General features: G+C 41.4%; 2 protein-coding genes and 2 pseudogenes across 2 annotated transcripts; 3 read left to right on the plus strand and 1 right to left on the minus strand.

The window, feature by feature from the left end:
* Positions 1 to 490: 490 nt before the first annotated feature.
* On the minus strand, positions 491 to 2,774 carry LOC145500093 (beta-2 adrenergic receptor-like). Its single transcript, XM_081479582.1, has one exon. It carries the CDS (start codon positions 2,666 to 2,668, stop codon positions 1,595 to 1,597), a length of 1,074 nt encoding a protein of 357 aa, XP_081335708.1. The 5' UTR covers positions 2,669 to 2,774; the 3' UTR covers positions 491 to 1,594.
* An 11,214-nt stretch (positions 2,775 to 13,988) lies between these two features.
* Positions 13,989 to 15,506, plus strand: LOC145501736 (uncharacterized; annotated as a pseudogene).
* An 8-nt stretch (positions 15,507 to 15,514) lies between these two features.
* Positions 15,515 to 18,539, plus strand: LOC145500538 (uncharacterized; annotated as a pseudogene).
* LOC145501737 (uncharacterized) lies at positions 17,352 to 18,013 on the plus strand. The gene is made up of 2 exons (XM_081481139.1): positions 17,352 to 17,542; positions 17,704 to 18,013. Exons 1-2 carry the CDS (start codon positions 17,352 to 17,354, stop codon positions 18,011 to 18,013), a joined length of 501 nt encoding a protein of 166 aa, XP_081337265.1.
* Positions 18,540 to 24,979: the final 6,440 nt, after the last annotated feature.

Consider the following 24,979-nt stretch of genomic DNA (forward strand, 5'->3'; position numbering starts at 1 on the left):
TTTTTTAACAGGAAATTGCACACTTAACGCAATAGTGTCAGGCTCAAGCTGGACATCGTAATGCAGGTGCTACAAATTGAGACGCATCTGAGAGCTTCCGCGTTAATTCATTGCTCAAGTAGCCAGATGGCGTGCTTCACACTTACTGGAGGTAGTCTTGAGAACAGATAATTTCACAATTTCCTAGATATTGCTGTGCTATGAATCCTTCCTGAGAACTCATTAATTGCATTTTGGTTACGGAAACAGACATCACGATTGAACTAAACCTTGTTTGCATTGGTCCATAGCTGGGTATCTTATTAGCTGCTTGAAGATTAGCAAAGCTTACATGTATTTCAGGATCCGGTTTAACATTTTCCTACGTTTTCTTTCAATGGATATGAAGCTAAACAAAAGCTTTCAAAAATAATCTTGTGTTTTATGCATTCAATAAAATTTCGGATTCTGATTGGGTCATTGCGAGTTCATATTGACGGGTACGGTGGAAAACAAAAAGAAGTATAGGATGCAATACGAAACTTGATATGGCCGTGTAGTCCTTCGAGGCAGATTTCTTCTTCATTCCAAAATGTACGCATTTCATTGGTCTGTTTCTCGGCAGACTGTGAACTAATTGTTTGAATATTATCAGTAAGATGCAATCTAGTCAAGTGTATACACAGCAAAATTAGCATTTGTCTTCAGTATTCAAAGCAAAATTTTCTTTTGTTTCATTATAAAAAAAAAAGCATACATCAAAGTGATTCGCAGTTCGCCGTTTCAGGATTACTTTTGAGAACTTCCAAAATATCACTCACACACTGAAGCCGCGAATTGCACTCACGCTCGTGCAATTTTCTCGTCTTTTTTAATCTCAACTCACGGAATATCGCCAGGAAAGTGGTCAAGGAGGCCAAAGGTCGAGTTGACTAAACTCGGACGTGATGTCCACAAGACTTAAATGTATAATTGCATTATTGCTCAACAAATAATTCCTATTTTAAGGAAACTAATTTGTCGGGTTTTGCAATTGGTAACTACAAAGCTAATACAACAAAGCAAACTACAACCAAGAAACATCCAGGCGTTTAATTGTTGTTCTTAGACTTACATGTACCAAATAAAGTGACAAGTTTATGACAATAAGTGCAAGCGTGTTGATGACTGAAAACTTAAAGAGAAACAAAGCTTTAATCATACCTATATCGGGCCCACCCTAGTGAGGTTTCTAGAAGTTTTGAGGGGCGCAATATTGTTTTTCGAAACGAGCAATTTTCTTTTATAAAAAATTGAAAAGAAAATTGAATACATTAGCATTTTAGCTATGCTGGGGTTTTGGCTTTAAACGTGATCACAATTGTCCTCTTTTAATATATTTGGAAACTGATCCAAGTCCTTTTCAGAACGTATCTGCAATCAAAAAGTGACGAATTGTAAACTCAAAATAAGCAACGACTTTTGCGATGTTGCACGACTTTTCCTCCTGGCAAACTGCATAAATGTACATCGGACGGGTGAAAGAGAATAACAGCATCCTGACCGTATAAGGCCATCGCGAATGTGGCTGTTCTGTTCCGTAAGGACAAATCCTTGCCCAGTCTTCGCTTCCTTTTCATTCAAGTTCTAAAACGCTCGATACAGTGAAGCGGTTACTAGAGACATGAAAATGCACGTTTTGCTCACAATGATGCCATGCTTTTCTTCCGAATAACAATTCTCTCAGTGCACGACGGAAGTCTTTCTTGGCCAGTGTGCACAGGATTGGGTTTAGTATCGGAGGAACAAAGCCGGCAAATACTAGAAGGCGCTGCGCCCAAACTGACATAGAAAGGTCCTCTGAAGGTTCCATGTAGTCATGAAGCACGGTCAGGAAAAACGGCAACCAAAAGCCAGCGAAAATCACTATTGTGATCAACAAAACACTGCGTCCTCGCCACTCATGAAGTAATGATCGACCGGGTTGCTGAAGATTCTTGCTCAACCGGCGATCACGTTTGTTACGTTTAAATGAAATGGAAAATATGCGTCCATAAATATAGCACATTAACAACAAAGGAACTGCAAAGAACAGCACGCTGCAAGCAAGACTGTATCTCTTGTTGTGATCTTCTGTTACCTCTTCATATCCAGTAACGGCAATGCCATGAAATATGTACCAAGACAACTGAACAAGGGAAGATGTCAGAGAAAGCAGCCACACAAAAATAATGGCAACGATCGCTCGCCGTTTCGTTACAAGGGAATGATGCTTCATGCAATGAACTATAAAAATATAACAATCACAGGCGACGAGCAGAACATGGCAGACTGAAGAGATGGCGGTGAATCGAATGAAAATGGTCGAAGACACGCAAACTTTGATGACATCTTTCACCGAACAGATGACAAGAAGAGGAATTCCCACTAGACCTGCCATGAGATCTGAAAGCGCCAGTGAAGTAAGAAACATATTGGTGGGTGTTCTCAGCGATTTCCTTTTGTGGATCAAGAAGATTACGAGGCTATTAACTGCAACAATCATCAAGGACATGAGGGCAAAAAGTACAACCAATGGCGGAGGAAGAATTGTGTCTCTGTAGTAAGTTTCAGTTTCATTACTTGAAATATTTTCAACACAGCTTGTGTTAGATGTTCTGAGATGAGACATGTTAATCATAAGAACATTTGCAAGATCGAAATCGTCCATTCAATATTCTTGTTGTCCAGGTAGGCGTGCGAGCAGTTCAGCTGTAAGGAAACAAAACGGAATTCAAACTATATCAATGGTGTTACATGAGCCAGTACCACTTTCTAAAGAGCAACAGTTAAATGAAAAACGCTTTTAAATGCTCAATCTGGAACCGGAATATATTACGATAAGAATTGATAGATTGAAAATGATGCTAAGCATACAAAACACACTTACTGTAAATACTCAAGCTCTTTAATTAGCGTAGTCGGGATTTAATTTTTTTTTTTTTTTTTGCGGCGCGAACTTGCCAAAATGAAGGAAGGAAATGAAGGGAGACAGATGCGTAGTTACATCATTGAAATAGTGAAGGAAAGCATCAGCGAGGAGAATTATAAAATGAGTAACATCATAAAATAGTATGCTTCTCTGCAAAGATGTATGTCCATATGGATATTCGTATACAGTTGCCACGTTAGACAGATACGCACATCGAAAAGCACTGCTATCACAACCACTCAAAGATGCTCGCGAAAACAAATGCCATATTTTACCATGCGTTCTTAAGGCGCGATTCTCTGCGTATTGCTAATCGACCTCTCATTCATGAAACATTATTGATGCGGACACACGAGAAGATATCCATCAAGAATTAAATATACCTCCATTTGTGGTTGTCGGAAGCTGTCGTGTTTTCTTCAAATAGGTTTTCAAGAAAGTTCTGTAATATAAGGGTTATAAGTACACGGACAAATTTTCTCACGTTTACAACCATCATAAATTAACAAATAATAAAAGTTCCGAATCTGCAAATGATTTATTTAAATTTCAGTCAAAATATTGCAAGTTTAGTATGCCTTCCTTTTCCTATTTTGAAAGTTGAATATCATTTTCTTCATACGTTAAGAATAAACTGTTGTATGTTTGAGATAATTTAATATAATTTTAACACCTATAGCCACGAAAGGGTGAACCATCTCGTTCGTGCTGCGGACGTACAAATAATTAAAGCTAACCTTCCAGATAAATCATGAGAAACTGTAAGGACGGAAATACTCACTGGAGGGGGATTTAACCAAAAACGACGCAATAAAGTACTAGAAATGTTTATTTCGCGCCATTAACTGAAGAGCTTGTTTCCAAACTCTCAGAAATGTCCTTTGAACGTACACAATAATATCCTCTTTCATGTTAAATATTTTGGTTGGTGCATGCGCAGAACGCAATTTTTTTCAATGAGAGACAAACAGAACAGCTTAGTGTTTACCTTTTCGCTTTCTTTTGTTGTTGTTGTTGTTGTTGTTCAATGAATCAATGAATCAATCAATCAATCAATCACTGAACACTTTATACACGTAGCGCCGAAGAGCTAAGTAAGCTCTAAGTAAGGAATCTTCTTCGCTTTCGTTTTCTTCCACCTTCTTCATGCTTTGTTGGTCTCTAAGAGGCCCTTGTAAATGCTAGAATCGTTTTCATTCAAAGGTCGAAAATTTGACTCATACGTGTTTTTGGAATAATGATCGTTTTACTTGTCGTAAAACCGGCTTATCGGACTTCTGGAACCCGGTTAGGGATTTTTTTATCACCCATTTTATTTCAAACAAAACCAACTTTAAAAAGCATTTGATGGTGAGTTTCCTATTGGGAAAAAACATCGAACATCTAAATGAACCTGAAAAGCCTTAAACTACTCGCAAGAACCACAAAAATAAATTATTCCTTTTGATCCATTCATATTTAGTTGAAATCTACTAGTTTCAGTCTGGTGAAAAGGCTGCAATCTGATTGGTTGAGCTATCGTACAATATAAGCCATTCATGCACAGTTGGTAGAGGTCGTCGGTGAAATACATTTGGGCGGCCTTATGATTGTAAGGTGTCATTTCTTACACTTTAACTCATTAGAATACGAATTTGTGCGAAGACATCATGATAGAGACCATTTAGATAGAAACTGACTCCAACAATTGCGAGGCGCGCGAGTGACGTTATAACTCAGACAAACAAAACGGAATGGTGGAAGATTTGAAGCTTTTTCAAGCGCGTAAAAAAGTCTTCCTAAAACAATTTTAAAACGAAAATTTGGCGTTCAGTTTCCTCCCATTTCTCCCAGAACACGGTTATGTTGTCTGACTCGCAGGCCTCCAATAATTTGCATTCTATTTTTAGACTTCGCGCGCTTCGTTATTGACAACAACAATTTTGTGAAACGTAGTAACTGGTGAACGTTTTAGCTCTATGGTGCCAAATCGAAGGAGATATTGTCTTTCAAAATTGCAAATGTCTGGGCGTCAAAAGCGCGACTGAGCCCATACATTCTTTGAAAAATTCTGAGTTTTGAAAATCGCGTGAAAATAAGAAAATAAAGAATGTAATACACAGAAGTCAAATTCGTTGAAACAGGTAGTCGTGCTATGACCCAGGAGCACCCAACGACCGTTTTCTCTCGAATGCTTTTATAAGCTGTTTTAGGCTATCTGGAATACTTTTAAAGCTCTGTAGGTTAATTTAAGGTTGCGCTAAAAAAATTTTATCTGTTCGGTTATTCTAGGGGAACTTGAGTATTTTCTAATTTGTTAGGGCTTTTTTGTCCATTTCCCGAAAACCTTAGGTCTTATCGCCTTTCCAAAGATAATAGCTAACCTCTTTTCGGTACTCAAAACGACATTTTTAACAATCCGAAAACAACAGACATTAAATTTCTCAACATGACACGAGCATGGGACAAAGAAAAATTCTGAGTCCCCGACGGGAATCGAACCCATGACCTCCCGAACACCGGGCGGGCGCTCTATCCACTGAGCTACGAGCTCAGTGGATAGAGCGCCCACCCGGTGTTCGGGGGGTCATGGGTTCGATTCCTGTCGGGGATTCAGAATTTTTCTTTGTCCCATGCTCGTGTCATGTTGATTAATTTACCTTCACATTTCATTACCGAGCTTAAAATTCACCATCTTTATGAACTTATCATTAAATTTCTCATATCACGAAAGTTCGAGGTGACAATTCTCTTAAGAAAATCAGAGGGGATTAAAGGGCATATTGTTAAACTTGGACTGGAGTGGACTGGATTTGTAAAACATGGAGTGGATTTGTTAAAGGTAGATTTGTAAAAGGTGGATTTGTAAAAGGTGGATTTGTAAAAGGTGGATTTGTAAAACATGGATTTGTAAAAGGTGGATTTGTAAAAGGTGGATTTGTAAAAGGTGGATTTGTAAAAGGTGGATCTGTAAAACCTGGATTTGTAAAACCTGCATTTGTAAAACGTGGATTTGTAAAACGTGGATTTGTAAAACGTGGATTTGCAAAGGGTGGATTTGTAAAACGTGGATTTGTAAGAGGTCGATTTGCAAAACATGGATTTGTAAAAAATGATAATTTAAAATTAAAGCGTGCGACGAGAACAGTACGGAATTTCTTTTTCGCGCATCAAATCGGAAACCTTGCAATAAAAGCTAAAGATTGTGGCACCCAGGGGACGATAAGCGGGAAGAACGTAACAGTATTGAAGGAAAACCGGATGTTATCCTACAATATAATTAGCCAGAAGTTTGTGCAAGCGGCTAACAAAATGAACTGTTATTTAATTCCGTAAATCTTTGCTTTTTTAGTTTGTGCAAAAGGTGGATTTGTGAAAAAAATGTAAAGCAAACGTAAAACAATAAACTTTATTTTGTTTGCAGATCCTTCGAGCAAACAAAATATCAATGGTACACATTCCAAATAATTCATTCTTTACTTTTGCATGCTTTCACTTTTACATACATTCCAAACAATTCATTCTTTACTTTTACGATTAATTCACTTCAACGTTAACTGTAACGAAAGCATACAAAGATATAATTCCTCTATATTTTATCATAACGTATATAAATGCAATATTGTAACACTTTTTGGTGAGAAACGGATTAATTCGAATCAAGAAAATGAATTGCTTGAGCGGGTGCTTCACGTTTGTTCAACATTTTTTGTTGTTGAACGAATGACTGTAAATTTCTCAAACATTAGTTAATAACAACACATTGCTTCTCGTCAGTGCATTTAGCCAAATAAACTGTTCCTGCAAAAGTTCCGCTTCCTATTTCTTCCTTTAGGCTTATAAAATTCCACCTAAACTCTGGCAAAGATAACTGCCGTCTTCGCTTTTTAAGAGAAAGAGATGGAAGCTTGAAAGCCGCCATCTCGATCTCGAGCGCGCCATGTAAACTTTCGCGCCAGAATTTAAATTATGCAAAATTTTATTGCTCAAAGGTCAAAACATTCACTCCAGCTTTCTGTTTATGGATACGTGTAATTGACAACAGCGCCAATACTCAAACGAAAAGAAGTATCTCCAACGCCCGACAAAAACCTTTGGTAGCCAGGGTAGCAATAGTTAAAAGCAAAGATTTACGGAATTAAATAACAGTTGATTTTGTTAGCCGCTTGCACAAACTTCTGGCCAATTATATTGTAGGATAACATCCGGTTTTCTTTCAATACTGTTACGTTCTTGCCGCTTATCGTCCCCTGGGTACCACAATCTTTAGCCTCTATTACACGGTTTCCGATCTGATCTGCGCGAAAAAAGGAAAAAAAATCCGTACTGTTCTCGTCGCGCGCTTTAATTTTAAATTATCATTTTTTACCAATCCATATTTTACAAATCCACCTTTTACAAATCCACCTTTTACAAATCCACCTTTTACAAATCCACCTTTTTACAAATCCACTCCATGTTTTACAAATCCAGTCCAGTCCAGTCCAGCTCACTCCAGTCATATTTTACAGATAATTTACCGAAAGGATCCGGTGGGTGCCCCAGATGACCTTTTCGATATTGTGAAGTTATATTTTTGCCGCGCGATCAGAAACTGAAACGCTTACGCTGGTGAGGAAAATATCTCTTATAACTAAAGCATCCGAAGCTACAGAGTCATTTATAACTTGCGTGGCGTGTTGGGGATTGTTGAGCAATTTGTCTTTCATTTATAGCAGGAAGAAAATGTGTAGCATTTACGCAGCGTAATAAAAGATAAATAATTACTGAATTATCGATGGATAGTCTATAGGTAATCCTTATGAGTCCGCAATCGGGTAATCGATGAGATTGATGAGTTATAAATAGGCCACTTTTGTCATCGATTACTCATCGATTCATCGATTGAATACGTCTGTTAAACGCTGTTACTGATAATACAGATCCTAGTGCCCCAGCAAGTTGGCTGTGGGCCATAAATATTTATCATCTTTTAACTAAAAATGTTTAGAACAATCTATTGCCCCTGAACGTTCTGTTTGGGCTCGAAGAACGTTTTATGTTTCTCCAACAGGAGAGCAAACTAAAAGCCCTAGGTTAATACCGCTTTTTAGGTTTTTCTTTTTTAACGCTCCACACCTGGGCAGCCTGGGTGTCAACAATAATGTGCCGCCGCCAAACGAAGCACAACTGAGGTTCACCTCACGTCACTCTGGCATCACATCTCAGCTGGACCTTGAATCAAAAATTTATCAAGGCGCTCCAGGACAACTGTGTCAAAACACTTTGGTTTCGATGAACGATTATTTTCAATTTTTCCTCCTCTGGATCTGAGAGAAAATTGCTTACCGAAAGTATTTACCAGTGCCACGTTCCAAACTGCAAATTCGCTTTAAATGTGAAGTTTCCCTCGCCAACAGTAACAGTACAACGCTCACCTTGAAATAAGGACAACCTAGATAGGAAACGAAATTAATTTTTACACATTGTTTTTGGTCTCATGCTGTCACAGACCCCGCTTTGCTCCTAGTCAGACGCAGAATATCCCCTTTAAACATGACTTTTGCAATGTTTTGTCGTCACATAAAGCAATAATTTGGAGGACCATGCAGCTATTTCACACAATAAGTCACCCCAGAGTCGCTAAATAACGGAAAACATTTACCTCAGTCCGTCGAATAATCGATATATATCCTCCTCTATTTACCTCCACTTCGATAAATAATCCTTACAATAAAAGGTGGTCTTTAAAAGGGATGTTGTTTTCCGCGAAACTCCACAGTGATAAAGCGAAACGTTGCAATACAAGCATCAGTTTCCTGGAGGAACTTTCGAATTCAATTCAAATTTGTTCGAGCAAGACGCCAAATTCTGCTTTGGTTCTGAGAATTTGCAATGCAATCTGAGTCAAAACCATCTCTGTGTCAAAGAGGTAAACAAATCAATTACTACCCTATTACCGACTGTTTTGACAAAACACTGTGAGAGGTTGGCGTCGGGTTGATTTCACGTGGCGAACAGCGCATCCAAGTACCTGCCTTTATAAACATTGAAGCGTTGTTTCCAGTCATTCTCCTGCCCTTAATTTCTCTCAAGGTTTTTACCGGCAGATGCATTTATATTTCCTCCTTTAACAGAGAAGTTGAATTACTTCATTTTACATATTGAAAATGAACAAGCAGAACTTTCCTAACCTCAAACGGAATATGACAGCTTGCTCGAGCAGCGCTTCAACATTACAAAATCGTGCGGAAAGGATCAATCTGTTTGCCTCTAAATAGTTACCTCTCCGTATTGTTACGAAGAAGGCTCGATCGATTACATACAAACGGGCGTCTATCACTTGATTTACAAACAGCGGTTGAAAGTGAAAATTAATTTACATATGAATTTAGTTCAGAAAGCCTCCAAAACATGTTTGACTCCCTTTATGACACTCATTTATCACCTCGATCCGGGACAACCATCAATTTAGGTTGGAATGGAAGTCGATGCTACTGAACGAAGAAGTCGGTTTTTGAAAACAATGACAACGTATCTCGGCTGAATGCGGATCCATTCTACTCGATTTTTTTCCTGTACAAAAAACTAATGTTATCATTTCTCTTAACCTATTCATTACAAGACACGAATCTTTAACACTCATTATCCTTGGTCACTTATCATGCTTTAAGCAAAACTGCTGTTCGGGGGCAGTCCGGCGAGTTCCTGGTCTTTGTACATACCGAGCTCTTGTGATTCGGTAAACTGCTGCCATTGCAAACAGAAGTTAAAATTATTAACGCACATAACCTATTGGCAGACTGGCGCAAAAATGTACCTGTTATGTTGTTCACTTATCGCTCGGAAAACCCTCTCACGTTACTCCATAAATTTCCTCATGCTTACAGCGGGAACATCAAGGGGAAATGATTCATAACGCCGTCGGTTTAAACCTTTCATGTCAGATCGCTATGAGCACGACTTGTTGCTATAGAAGTGTCTCCGTGTGGAAATTATGAGAAACTGATATGCAGCTAAATTTAATAGCTACTCAATTCGCCACTATCGTTTTCAAACGTTTCGCTGAAAAGTCTACTATATTTTTTTAACCAGGATCGGAATATTATGGGAGTGTATACGACTTTTTGAAGAAATATTATACAGTTCCATAATATTCCATAAGTCTAATAATTAAAATTAGACTTATACTTTTCAGAGCAGTGATGCATATGTTTGACAGCTATCTACAAATACAGCGGAGGACCTTGACACCGACATTTTAATTTGATTAGTATTTTGATAAATATCAAATACTTCGTATTCTAATGAGACCCAATAAACAATGTTAGTCTTCAAATAATTTGGGCTGAAAACGCGTAAACGATTTTGAAGTTCTTTATACATTGTTTTAGGAGCAACACGCGAGGATTGTCTCCCCAGTTCCTTCTTCTTACTTTTTCACCTGGATCGAAAGTAATAAAGGTGCAGCTGGCTCGAGTCGCCCGAGTTTGACAACACAACCCACGCGACTAGCTCACCTATCAGGAATTTACTCTGCATCCGCACGGAAATAAATAGGGAGCTTAAGAAACCACGACAGCGAAGCCGACGACAACGTCGATTAAAAAAATGGGTTTATGTTTTACTTACGAATCTCGCGATACCCTAAAGTCATTTACTTTGTTTATCACTGTCCAAGCTATCGCGAAACTGAATCTAGGACACATCGATAAATCCGAAATAAAAATTTAAAAAATTAGCCGTCGTGGTTCACGTTCTCCAAACAACGCAGAATTGGATCATTTCACGTTGTTGTTTTGCGGACGGCAAAGAAATGTACCAAGAATTATGACGCATGTGCACAGCCATTGTTCTCCTCATTAAACCGTTGCCGTCGTGGTTATTTTAAGCTCCCTAATTTCATGTAAGTTGTACATTTAATTTAGGCTCGGTCAGACACCTTCCAGACACAAAATTGATGCATTAGGCACAATTTGAAATAATAACGAAATTAGGAAGTAGCCAAGAAAATTTATCTTACATCCTTCAAAAATAACCAATTATATATTAACCGAGCCGTAATTAAGGGTTTCATGTTAAGCACTAAGTGGCGAAACAAACTTGAGATGAACGTTGAAGCGTGGATTAGATTACCTTCAATCACAAGCCCCTGCTGAAGATCTTTGCACCGGACTCGGCTACACCAGTGTTGGCAGCAGCAAGGCTTTAGCGATGGTCACTCCTACTATCCTCTTACAATTACGAGATCGAGTTCAAGCCCTCTGCCGAAGTAGCTAGTGCTGATGCTCTATCAAGGCTCCCGCTAAGGTACAAGAAGGATGCAAGTGTTGAAGAGGAAATATTCCATGTAGCCAGCAAGCCGCTGAATAAGCACCCGGTCTCGGCTACAGATATTGCTAGAGAGACTGCAAGGAACCCAACCACCGCGAGGGCCTTGTCTCTGACTCAACATGGTTGGCCTAACAACTTCTGCACTGACCCTAGCCTCAAGCCATACTTCCATCGTAGACACGAGCTCTCCGTCGAGCAAGGCTGCCTTATGTGGGGTATGCGAACCATCGTACCATCAACCTTACGACAACCCATCCTGGATGAACTGCACAGAGCACATCCCGGAATCGCACACATGAAGGCAACAGCACGCAGTCATGTGTGGTGGCCAGGAATAGACAGCGACATTGAGGAGACCGCTCGCAGATGCCAACAGTGCATTAAGACAAGGAAAGCTCCCCTAGTTGCACCACTATCTCCATGGTCATGGCCCACCGCTCCATGGCACCGTATACACATTGATTTTGCTACTCATCAATCCAATCATTATCTCATCGTGGTGGATGCACACTCTAAATGGCCGGAAATAATTGGTCCTATGAAAACTACCACTGCAGAAAGCACAGCCAACGCCCTGCGCAGCATCTTCGCAAGATACGGGCTCCCAACTCAAGTAGTAAGCGACAATGGTCCACCCTTTTCTTCTGCTGAATATGGAGAATTCCTGCAGCAGAACGGTGTTCGGCGAGTACTTGTCTCTCCTTATCACCCATCCTCCAATGGATTAGCAGAGAGATTTGTTCAGACCTTCAAGCACGCCTTGGATTCATCAGCCTCGGATCCTGCTCGCTCTATACAGCAAAGGATACAGAACTTCCTACTATCTTATCGCAGTACACCACACGCCACCACTGGAACTTCACCATCCAAGCTTTTCTTGCAGCGAGAGCTACGAACAAGGCTGTCACTCACTAAGCCAGACCTCAGCAGTCACGTGGCTACACAGCAAGGCAAGATGAAGTTTTACCATGACAGGCATGCCAAGTCTAGAGAACTGTCTGTGGGCGACACCGTTCTGACACGTGATCACTTATCAAAGCAGAATGGCAGTCGGGTACAGTGTTGAAGCACAGTTCCCCACATTCTTATCAAGTCCACCTAGATGACGGCCGAATTTGGAGACGCCATGTGGATGACGTTCTTCAGAACAATCCCACCACTAAACCAGCAGAGCCTCCCATATCATCTCCGGATGAAGTACTTCAACCAAGTTCTGTTGTGGAAGTCTCACATTCTCCAACCACTGTTACATCTGAGTTTAATGTTCCAGTTCAAGAAGACTCGACCTGGATGGCGTCACCACCCATAGCTCCTGTCACTCCCGAACTACGGAGGTCCACACGTGTTATAACACCTCCGCAGAGACTGATTGAACAGATGTGACATTACTTAAGTAAAAGAAAACTTTGCTTCGTTTCGTGACATTGCTCAAGAAACTTGTTTAGTTGTTTGAACTGAGTCTGACTTGCAGCTAGGTTATTTGCACAATCAGGAAGACTCACAAGGACTGTCTTAACTCTTATTTCTTTCTTTTTTTTTTCTATGTTATTTGTACAACATATCTCGGTGGAGGGGTGTTATGGTTCATTACGTCATACTATTATGTATTGCCCGGATGTGAGCCCGCAGTCTTGTACACGTGAGAATACAGTTTTGAGTTCCGCCATCTTGTGTGTTGTTGTAGTTGCATTTCTCATTCGAAAACATAACATCGAGAAAGAACTCTGGAATGCCCAAGAAAGTGTACAAGAATATTTGGACGCCAATAAGGATTAATTATCGAATCAAGCGTCTGGATTTTCCAGGAAATTACGTAATTTGCATTCACAAGAAACGAAAGCTCGCCAGCGCGTGACCTCGCTCGAGGAGCGATTACGCGCAAAAGAAGAATCTGTCAAGCGTGCGCAAAAGAAAATGAAAGAAGAATATGCCCGTTGTCAAAAAGAAATGGAAGCCGAAGTTAGAGAGGCGAAAGAGGAATTAGCCCGTGCAAAAGGAGATTGCAAAAAGAAATATTCGAAGCTCGAGGGTGCCATAGACGAGGAGCTAGAAGAATCACCGAAACATGAGCTCGGGAAAAACATGTGGAAACAATTGACGAGGGTTTCTATTCCGGTATTTAGTGGAGACAAGCGGTCGTATGGGAGCTGGAAGGCAGCATTTATGGCTTGTGTTGACAAAGCGCCAGCTACTGCAGAGTATAAATTGTTGCAGTTCAAGAAGTATTTATCTGGAGAAGCGTTGGCAGCAGTGGAGAGCTTACGACATTCGGCAGAGGCCTATGAAGCGGCCAAGAGCAGATTGGAGAGAAAATTCGGTGGTCAACGCCGTCAGATCAATTTGCACTTAGAGGAATTGGACCAGTTCCGACCGATTCGTCCTGGAAACGCCAAGGATCTAGACAGGTTGGCAGACTTACTGGACGTGATCGTCATAAATCTGAAAGAGGCCGGAAGAAAAGAGGAACTTGGCAGTGGGTCCTTATACTTGAAGGTACAAAAGAAAATGACCAGCACTATGCTTGCTAATTACAACAGATGGGTGTTTGAGCAGAAAAAACGTTTAATGTGTTGAGACACATTGTGAGTGGATCATACAAGAAGCTGAATTCCAGACTGTTGCGGCAGAGACTGGGCTGATAGCAAAACGAAGAGATAGCTCACACACATTCTTTGGTCGGACAAGCGGTCCAGGAAAGCCTGTAAGCACAAATTGCCCTCTTTGTAAGAGAGATCATCTGGTGTGGAGCTGCCCAGAGTTTAAGAAAATGGATGTGCGAAGTCGTTGGCAAAAGGTTAAACAGCTAAGACTGTGTTATCGTTGCCTCGGAAGGAATCACAAGGGAGGACGATGTGCTCAAAATAGTCGATGTGGTATTGATGGCTGTCAGAAAACGCACAATCGGGCACTGCATGGAGATCAGTTTGTAAATGGTGGAAGTGTTAGCGAGTCACAAGTGATAGAGCTAGAGAGGAGCCTACCCTTGGACATGGGAGTTAGTGAAAACAATGCACACAGTTCTGGCACGGAGGGGGAGCGAAGCACCCGTCCTGAACACTCCTTGACAACAACCATGGCAACTACAAAAGCTCCAGAGCCAGCAAAGTATCTTGTCTTGCGTACAGTACTGGTGGTGGTGAGGAATAGGGAGCGAAGAATGATTGTAAATGCATTACTAGATGACTTAAGCACAAAGACCTACATAAATGGTGATGTGGGTGCTGAGCTAGGGTTGGAAGGAAGCACCCAACGAATGACAGTTAATGTGTTAAATGGCGAGGAAGATTCCTTTGAAACCATGCTAGTGGAATTTGACCTGCAGAGTATTGATGGCAAGACTCGTGCAAGAATTTCAGCATTTACAGCAACACGGGTGGCTGGGAACATGAGACCAGTTAACTGGAAAGAGCAATCGGGAAAGTGGAAGCACCTGCAAGGTGTTAACTTCCCAAATCTTGGCCCTCGGCCAATCATTGACATGTTGATTGGCATAGACTATGCCGAGGACAGCGTGCAGCAGACAAATTTTAACATGGCCTATTTCGTTCACCAACAAGAGAAAGAATTGAGCTCTGTATTGCAGAAGTTTTGGGAGATTGACTCATCTGGGTCAATCACAGAAAGAGAACTGCTGAAATAAGAGGAAGTGTCGGCGATAAAAGCATTTGAGAGCTCAGTGCAGTTCAAAGGGGAGAGATATGAAGTAGAGATGCCATGGAAACCAAACGCCCCCGAGTTACCAAACAACTATGAGATGGCAGTGAGCCGGTTGATCAGCACTGAAAAGAGACTTCTAAAGGATTCTCGGCTAGCGGAGTCGTATTCAGAAGTCATCAGCAAGTACACACAAAAGGGCTACATTTCTAAAGTGACACCCTCTAAGACAGAGGAGAAGGCGTGGTATCTTCCACACTTCGCAATTGTAAGACCTGAAAAGACAACTACAAAGACTAGGGTGGTTTTTGATGCCTCTGCAACATTTAATGGACTGTCATTGAATGACGTCATCTGCCAAGGACCAAAACTCCAAAGGGATATCTTCCATGTACTGCTCCGCTTTCGACGTTTTCCAGTAGCCCTAGTATGTGACATTGCAGAGATGTATCTTAGAATTGGGATATCACCCTTGAGTAGACCATTCCATCGTTTCTCGTGGAGGGACGTAGATCAGTCAAGACCTCCAGATGTTTATCAGTTCAATAGCCTTGTCTTTGGAGTTAATTCATGCCCATATCAAGCACAATTTGTTTCTAAGAAGCATGCAAGGGAAAACCAAGAGCACTACCCGCCGAGACAATCTTGGAGTCTACATACATGGATGACAGCATGGAATCTTCCCCTAGCGAAGACGAGTACGTAAAACTTTACGAGGAACTATCAGCACTGTGGGGGTCCGCGGGTATGCATGCCAGAAAGTGGCTTTCCAACTCAGAACATGTACTTAAGAGGGTACCTGAAGAAGACAGGGTTGCAGAAGTGGACTTAGACAAAGGAAATTTGCCGTCAATGAAAACGCTTGGTGTGTTGTGGTTGGCTAAGGAAGATGTTTTCACTTACAGAGTGAATCCACCAGATGAGAAGTTCCAGTTGACCAAGCGAAATTTCCTGCGTAAGATAGCCATGCTGTTTGACCCTATGGGGTTTCTGGCGCCATACGTGATCCGGGCAAAGATTCTACTGCAAGAGATGTGGACCTCAGGATTAGATCGGGATGACTCACTAGATCCGAGCCAAGCTAGACAGGCCAAGAAGTGGTTTGAAGAACTAGCAGAGTTGTCAGACGTGCAAGTCCCTCGTTGCCTGCAGTTGAACTCACATGTTGAAACAGTTACCTTGCACACTTTCACAGATGCATCAGGGGATGCGTATGGTGCAGTAACTTACGTTAGGTACCAGTACAAGGGTGGTACAGTATCTACCAGCCTAGTGGCCTCCAAGACACGAGTGGCACCACTATCAGCTACAGGCATCCCAAGACTCGAGCTTATGGGAGCTGTTTTGGGATTAAGATTGGCCCTGTCTATAGCCAAGGTCCTTAAGATTGACCAGAACCTACTCACATTCTGGAGTGACAGCATGAATGTGCTGTGGTGGATTCGAAGACCCAGCCGCAATTTCAGACCGTTCATAGCGAATCGAGTGGGAGAAATACATGATTCAAGCAGTCCTTCTCAGTGGCGTCATGTTAGCACACACCAGAACCCTGCTGACCTGGCAACCAGAGGAATGTCTGTGACTGAGGTAAAAGGAAGCGAGATGTGGTGGAAGGGTCCGAATTCTTGAGCATGCCAGAGGACAGATGGCCAAAAACAGAGATTGATGTAACTCCTGAAGCAACACTAGAAGTCCGCAAGAAAGCGAGGGCAACATTTGATGTGCCAGGCACAGAATCAGTACTATTCGCGCTTACCCCGCAAACGACTTGGCGTTTACATCCCAGCAGATATTCAAGCTGGACCAGATTATTGAGAGTTAGGGCATGGGTACATCGATTCGTGAACAACTGTGGAACGCCGCCAGAGGAGAGGAGCTCTGGAGAACTTAGCAGTCAAGAGATCTCAGATGCAGAGACTGGCATCATCAAAGAGGCACAACAAGAAGCCTTTCAAGAAGAATACAAGGCGCTGGTCAATTTCAAGTCTGTTCCGCAAAACAGCAAGTTGCTAAGTTTGAACCCCATCCTAGCTGAAGATGGTCTGCTTCGATCAGATGGGAGACTGCGCTATGCAGACTACCTGCCTTTCGATGCTAGATATCCAGTCATTCCACCAAGGAAGAGTGGGGTGGCCAGGCTAATTGTGAAGTCCTATCATGAAAGAAGTAACCATGCAGTGGGAACCAATCACACATTGTCCTTGCTGTCAGCCAGATTCTGGATCAGACAAGGTAGAGAGGAGATTCGTGACTGGGAAAGAGAGTGCTGTGAAAGTCGGAAGAGAAAGGCGAAGGCTGCTAAACAGATAATGGCCCCCTACCGAAGATTCGACTAAAACTGCCTTTACGAGCATTCGCCCGAACAGCGGTTGACTTTGCGGGACCATTTGTAACTGTTTAGGGGAGGGGCAAGAAGAGAGCTAAACGATACCTTTGTTTATTTACATGCCTAACATCGAGGGCTATTCACCTAGAGATGGCCTATGGGCTGGACACAGATTCTTTTCTGAACGCGTTTTATCGCATGGCCAATCGGAGAGGGCTGCCAGAGGAGATGATTTCTGATAACGGAACTAATTTTGTAGGCGCGGAAAGAGAGCTGAGGAAGCTCGTCGAGCAACTGGAGCGGGACAAGATTGAGAAATCAGCTGCCAACAAGGGAATCGAGTGAAGTTTCAAACCACCATGGGCACCTCACTATGGTGGGGTGCATAAGACAATGATCAAGTCAGCGAAGAGAGCAACTTATGCGATATCGGGAACTGCAGATGTGACCGATGAAGAACTGATGACAGCATTTACGGTGCAGAGGCACTCATAAATTCCAGGCCTTTAACGTATCAGTCTGCTAATCCCTCAGATGACACACCCATCACCCCAAATCATTTCCTGATTGGACAAGTAGGAGGCCAGTTCGCTCCTGGATCAGTTGATAGTGGCCATTTCAGTCCCAAGAAGCGGTGGAGACGGGTGCAAGAACTAGTGCGACATTTTTGGCACCGGTGGCTGCGAGAGTGGCTACCAACTTTGAATCGTGGGTCCAAGTGGCAGAAGGAACAGAAAGACGTCCAAGTTAATGATGTAGTCTTGGTAGTGGCACCGGACCGCGTGGGCAGTGGCCGCTTGGTAGAGTCCTAGCGGTCTTTCCAGGAAAGGACAAGCACGTGAGAGCTGTCAAAGTCAGAGTGGACCGCAAGGAATTATTCAGACCGATCACCAGAATTTGCCTATTAGAACTCCTTTCAGAGGATGACGCAGAAGAATAGGACAACAGCAATCTTTAAGAGAACTAGAACTATAGTGAACTTTAAGCTAGAAACACTAAACTCCTACTGATAGGTCGATGAGCCACTGACCCATCGAGGAGGGGGAGTATGATGTGAAGGACATTTCATTATAGCGTATTCGAATTGCAAATGCTTGAGTCATGTGACTACGCTTAGTGGATGTTTTTTTTTGCGACCACGAGGAGATGTTTCACCAGTTTAGGATCGCAAATTCGTCGTAGAAATTGATGTTCAGTTAAAATTCGAATAAATGGTTTAACTCGGAACCAACTAGGTAAAGACAGTTTTCTTAATCTGTACTATAACTTAAATTAGCGTCAATACTTTGCGATTGGTTATAGTAACAATGGCGCTTCAGCAATGATCACGGCTACTCAATTGCAAAGGAGGACGCCTAATAAAAAATGAATCTATCTTACCTCCAAATTTCGCAATTGTTTAAAGCTGTCCTCGGCCCGCCGATCGGTCTAAGAACGTCTTAAAACTAAATATGTAATGTTTGCGATCAATTCCGCAAAAAATGCCGATAATTAGCCGTCAGAAAGTAAGTAAGTTCGTTAGTAACTTAGCGGGCAAGTAAGTAAGTAATTTTTTTAATGTCAATAACACAAGAAGTGCTTACGCAATCTGCCGAGCCAGAGGTTCATGTTAAAAGTGCGTGACATTCAATTGAAATAAAACACAACGAAAGTCTATTGAGTTAATAGCAATTAATTGAATAAGGTTCAGAAAAAAGTATTTGCCATGTATTTGTTACATTGACATCCAATCAAACCTAGCTTGGAAATGTGTTATTTGAAGATTGACACTTGAGGTGGCGGATTTAACTTAACAGATAGTGGCAATTTATTCCAGATGAATTATGAATGACTGAAACTGAACTATTCAAAAAATTTTCAACAGTATTATGGCCGCTACCTCTCAGTTGTATGATGTTAGTTACATAAGTTGGGTTGTTTGGAAAAAAAAAATTAAGGATTGTTTTGATTAGATTTGTGTCCCTTAGTATCGGAAATCAGAATCCATCCGTCCCTGTGACGCCAGGGTGTAATTTATTTCCATCAGGGTACATCAGTCCTTGTCAAAATATCAGTTCTATCTCCTCACATCCGTAGTGCTCTTATAACAGATATTAAGACGGATTCCGCTCAAATTTCGAGCAATAAGTGCAAAAATTATTTAATAAATATCTAGTCAAAGCACAGTGACATTTTGAGGTAATACACCAAATACGAAACACCATGTTTGACCACATATCAAAACAGAGCTAGAAAGGAGTTGAAATTTTGAGTATTTTTGACGAACTTCGAGGTGTTTGGAAATGTGGTCAGGTGGTCTTCAGTGTTTGATTAATCCTCTCAATCGAAACTAAAACTGAGGAGAAAACGGAGACATGAAAAAAAAAAAAAAAAAATGTAAAAATCCCCACGGATCAGAAGATCCCGCAATATATACAAATTAAAGATTTGAAGTTTGCCAGGAAGCCTCTTGTCACTCAGCGTTAACTTACCTGCATGTGCACTGCTGTCAGGGGTTAATGAAATACAATATATGAAACATCCAGTTCCTTGACATGCATACAGCAGGTGGTAAATTTGGGCATTAAACGGCTTTTCAAGTTGCAAGAAAATTACTTTAGTGAATCTTTCTTAAAATCGAGCCAAAAATCGATACCCCTTTTCAGACCTCTAAAATCGATACCTCTTTTCAGACCTCTAAAATGGCTATCTTTAAAACGGGGAACGGGGAATCGGGGAATCGGAGTAACGGGGAATCGGAGTAACGGGGAATCGGAGTAACGGGGAATCGGGGAATCGGGGAATCGGGGAATCGGGGAATCGGGGAATCGGGGAATCGGGGAATCGGGGAATCGGGGAATCGGGGAATCGGGGAATCGGGGAATCGGGGAATCGGGGAATCGGGGAATCGGAGAATCGGGGAATCGGAGAATCGGGGAATCGGGGAATCGGGGAATCGGGGAATCGGAGAATCGGGGAATCGGGGAATCGGGGAATCGGGGAATCGGAGAATCGGAGAATCGGAGAATCGGAGAATCGGAGAATCGGAGAATCGGGGAATCGGGGAATCGAGGAATCGAGGAATCGAGGAATCGGGGAATCGGGGAATCGGGGAATCGGGGAATCGGGGAATCGGGGAATCGGGGAATCGGGGAATCGGGGAATCGGGGAATCGGGGAATCGGGGAATCGGGGAATCGGAGAATCGGGGAATCGGGGAATCGGGGAATTGGGGAATCGGGGAATCGGGGAATCGGGGAATCGGGGAATCGGGGAATCGGGGAATCGGGGAATCGGGGAATCGGGGAATCGGGGAATCGGGGAATCGGAGAATCGGAGAATCGGAGAATCGGAGAATCGGAGAATCGGGGAATCGGGGAATCGGAGAATCGGAGAATCGGGGAATCGGAGAATCGGGGAATCGGAGAATCTTTAAAATGGGGAATCTTTAAAACGGGGAATCTTTAAAGTGGGGAATATTTAATAGCGTTATTCTTTACTGAAAAGTGAACGAGAATCTCTCACTTTCCCACCGGAAGCTATTTATTCTGTCACATGTATCAACTCAACAGGTACAGAGACAGTTGTGGAATTTATTCATTGTAATTTTATTGCACGCTATTAAAGCACATCGGTTTAGCGGGATAGTGGAGCGGTTCAAATCTCGATTCTCACTCTTTGAGATCCGCTAGACCGACCAAAGAATCGAACCGCCTGGATTTATCTTAACTCCGAACTGTGACGTTTAGTTTCGCAGCGATGGATATTTGTAGTAGCCTTATCATGTGCTAATGGAAGGACTTACGACTTAACGACAAATATATGGCAGGGAAAACACGTTTTTGGTTGTTTAATCGATAAATCAACAGTCCCCTAAATCTGGTTTTCACATGATGTCGCTAAAATTCAAACTAAAAGACTATTAAACATCCTGAGATTTTACTTCATGATGTGTAAGAGCAGCTGAAAACTAATAGTCATACAAGTTTTTGCTCCAAGTGGGTTGTTGGTTTTGTAATAGACTACGCTTGAATTTCTAAGCTTTTGCGTGACGAGGCATTTACATGACGGGCAAGAAAGCCGTCGTGTTGGTTAAAAGAGTGACTTATTTCGGGGAATTTGGCTATCTGAACAGTTCATGTATTAGAAAAAGTATTATTTTTAAAATGTTTTTGAGTTCCTGAAGAGATAAATTCACGCTTTTGTAGCAAAACTCAGTGACAGATTTTTCTGTTGGTTTCCGGCCGCCATCCGGATGGGCGCCAGCATGGCGTCTCCATCAAAATCTCTATGAATTTGAGTAAAACAATTCTCCGCATATCTTGCGTAAGAAACATTGCTGTGACCTGAATCTTGGCGAAAGTCGTCTTTCTCTTCAAGATTCTGGACCTTATCATTTGAACTGTTTTGATTTTTATTTTGATTTATTTTGAATGGCGTGACACTGAAAACCAGCAATAAAGTAATTGGATGCTCGATGCCCGAACGATGTGACGGCGAATTTCGCGTATAATCCGTCATTGCGTGCTTAATGATACCTCTTTCTACGCTACGCCATGCAGTCATGCATCAAGAAATCACCCGCTTTTAAAGATTCCCACTTAAAAAAAGATTCCCCATTTTAAAGATTCCCGCTTTTAAAGATTCCCCGTTTTAAAGATTCCCGCTTTTAAAGATTCCCCGTTTTAAAGATTCCCGCTTTTAAAGATTCCCCATTTTAAAGATTCCCCGTTTTAAGAGCCAGTGCCCATAACTATGGACCAAACAACGGTACAAGTCGAAAAATCGATTTTGCTCATTTTTTGCCCATAGATTGACCCTAGCTAGTAAACAAACGGACCATAGTTAGTTTCTGCTAATGCAGCTTTTTTGGGGAGAAATTTGCGAAAAACGATTTTGCCCCGATTGAGCTCAAAATCTACTTCCTGTTATGCTAAATTTTCTGAAAATTTGATTGCTTTGCGCGTCGCACAGCAGCTACTTAAGAATCTTTCCATGGTCTTTACATTCAGGTCAGGTCTTCATGGTATGACTGAGCGAAAAATAAAATAAATCAAGGTTTCTTTTGAGCCCGAAACGAGATCGAACAGAAACGCAAAATATTACGATGTGTTGCAAACGAATTATAGCACTAAAATATCGCCATATTTTTCTATGGGCTATAACTTTAAATGCCATAAAAACACTTTCTACGGGTTAACTGTACACCCACCTGTTTGAAAATCAAAAAATATCTCTGGGCAAATGGTCTTAAGTCGCCCGCCTTGGCCTGTGCTTCTCATAGATTTTTCCCTGAACCGTCGTCAGAATGTAAACAATTGCGTGACGCGGGCGGTCACCGTGAATACATAATTCGTTTCCAACAAACCGTATATGGCTATCTTAGAACATTTGGGTGAAAAAGAAAAACATAATGGACCACTTTTAACTTAAATATTTTGAAAGTCATCGCTTTGGAAATTTCGTTAATTAAAAACGTCAATTAAAAGCAATTTACTTGGTTGTTACTGCTATGTCGTTTTAAGCTGTCGTTCTTTCTTTGATCATTTTAATTACAAGAGCGAGTTCTAGAGAGAAAATCGTTCGAAGTTCATTTGTTAAGCGTAATGACAAGTTGATATTGTTGGTTTGTAGCCTTACGTGATCTGAAGCAACGCTACAGTGATTAAATTTGTATTTGTTGATTGATTTTCGACGGATCGATTTTCGGTTAAACCTTTTTATTTGTACCTTTAATCTTTAATAAATATACTCCTGAAACAGTGGAACTATACTAGTACCAACACATTTAGTGCCTTTTCTCCTGCTAAAAAGTCGGAAAAAGTAAAGTAAACAAATCCTAAAAGTTTAAATCATAAATAAGAGGCATCGACAGTGCGAGTGTCTCGGTAAGCTGTTAATTTGAACAATTACTGTGCTGGACGGATTGCTTTCCAGGTTACGCACGTACTATACATATAGTTCATTGTGCGCGAATGTTTCTGTTTCAAACAACTGAAATGCTCAATGCTTTTTTTTTCTTTTTTTCTTCAGTCTTAAAACTTAAGGTTAGAGTTAGGCTAAACCCTAAACTGTTTTGGCGGCCAACCTATTTTTGGCTAATTGCTTAATCAAATTATATATTTATTTCATTGAAATTCGCTCTTCCGTGACCGACTTCCGCGAACAAAACAAGATGGCTGTTCGCTGTTCATTTAAGACTACAATCCTGGTCAAAAGTGTTGGGACAGTTACGGCAGATGACTTCACAGGCAGCCTCTCTTAAGACCAAAACCGCGTAAGCCCGCCTACCCCCCTGCCCCTGTCAATGTTCATAAAAATCTTGAAGAAAAAAAATCCTTGACAATAGCTTCAGAATAGCCACGTTTCAAGAATTGTTCGCCTCCTAGAAGAGTATTCTCGAACTAAAGAGACGAGAAGATAGATATTCACGTCTTATTCCAATAATAGCGATTTTTCAGCAATCGCGTTTGGTTCCAACACAACTGTCTAACCACTTTCTATTGTCCCTTTTTCCTTTTTTCCCACATCCGATCTAGTCTTTGGAATAGCTTCGTTTTCATGCATCATTGCTAGGGGGGAAGGGGGTCAATTGTACTTGCTTCTATTCATCTTTTGTTCTAAAACGTTAAGGACGTAGTTGAAATCGAAGGTTTTAGCGCGCAAAAGGGGGAGGTGTCCCAACAACTTATGGCCAGGATTGTAGGTTTACACTAGAGGAAATTGTTCCGGATTCCTGATGAATTCGGAACGTTTCAGTGCCGGATTGATTTTGCCGTTTACACAAAAGTGGACGAATCCGAAAAAAAAACTCCCCGGAATTTAAAGTGGGAACTTTGAATCCCAAAACTTTTAAATCTGGAGAGTTTGTCGTGTAAACGATTTTCTCTCGAATCCGCATATTTTTCCGCCTGTGATCTTTTGAGTTTGCGGTGGAACGAAAGTGGCGGATTACATGATCCAGTCGTAGTCGAGTCGTAGGCACATTGATGGCCATTTGATGGCGGTCGCTGGGTGATTACCTCGTGCTGTTTCAGGTTTAGGTAATCACTTTTATAATGGGTAATGCCATACTCCTCAGAAACCCAATTTATACTTTACTGCGCAGATGACGACGATGGCACGATCGAAAACCTCGACGGTTCTAGATATTAAGTAAAGACTAGAATAACTTCCTGGAGGGACCTGACATGATGGACAACAGTACCGTGGTCAGCGAGTTGAAAGAAAACTTCAGACTGTCTCAACCTACCCCTAGCCTTATTTTCGGAGGCATTTTATTTCTCGTTGTCGAGGTGACAAACTGCTTGTTAACCATTCCATCATGAATGTGCCCGGAGTTATCGTCGTGTGTAAACGGTTAAGAATCCGAATATCCTTTCACTGTAAACCCCTACTAATCCGAATACTCTAAAATTGATGAATCCGGGAACTCTTACGAATCCAAAAAAACTCCTTTAGTGTAAACTTAGTCCTAGATCGACCACTGTAATGTTTATTTTTCTACCAGTGTTATGATCTGCAAATTTCAGTTAATTGATCAAACAACCAAAGTAGAAAAGATGGAGTTTTTCCCAGTATGATCGAAACTTAAACGCAATTTCTCCCTGGGCTAATTCAATTCAAGAAATTCCAGGTTTTCTAGCTGAGTTTGAGCATAATGTGCAGGTACAAATTTTCTACACAGCTAGAAGAGCTGAGATGCCATCACGCAGTTAGTAGTTTATCGAAATTATGGTATTTCCACTTGACTTTATTTGTCAGTCAATGATTCAATTGCCATAAATCATAGAGGATTGG

Source organism: Orbicella franksi, chromosome 10, assembly GCF_964199315.1.
Source record: "Orbicella franksi chromosome 10, jaOrbFran1.1, whole genome shotgun sequence".
In the NCBI taxonomy this organism is placed as follows: domain Eukaryota; kingdom Metazoa; phylum Cnidaria; class Anthozoa; order Scleractinia; family Merulinidae; genus Orbicella; species Orbicella franksi.

Coding starts and splice junctions, on each gene's coding strand:
- LOC145501737 (XM_081481139.1), top strand. CDS start 17,352: ATGGCCTATGGGCTGGACACAGATTCTTTTCTGAACGCGTTTTATCGC. Junction 17,543..17,703: donor GCTGCCAACAAGGGAATCGA/GTGAAGTTTCAA, acceptor CATAAATTCCAG/GCCTTTAACGTATCAGTCTG.
- LOC145500093 (XM_081479582.1), bottom strand. CDS start 2,668: ATGGACGATTTCGATCTTGCAAATGTTCTTATGATTAACATGTCTCAT.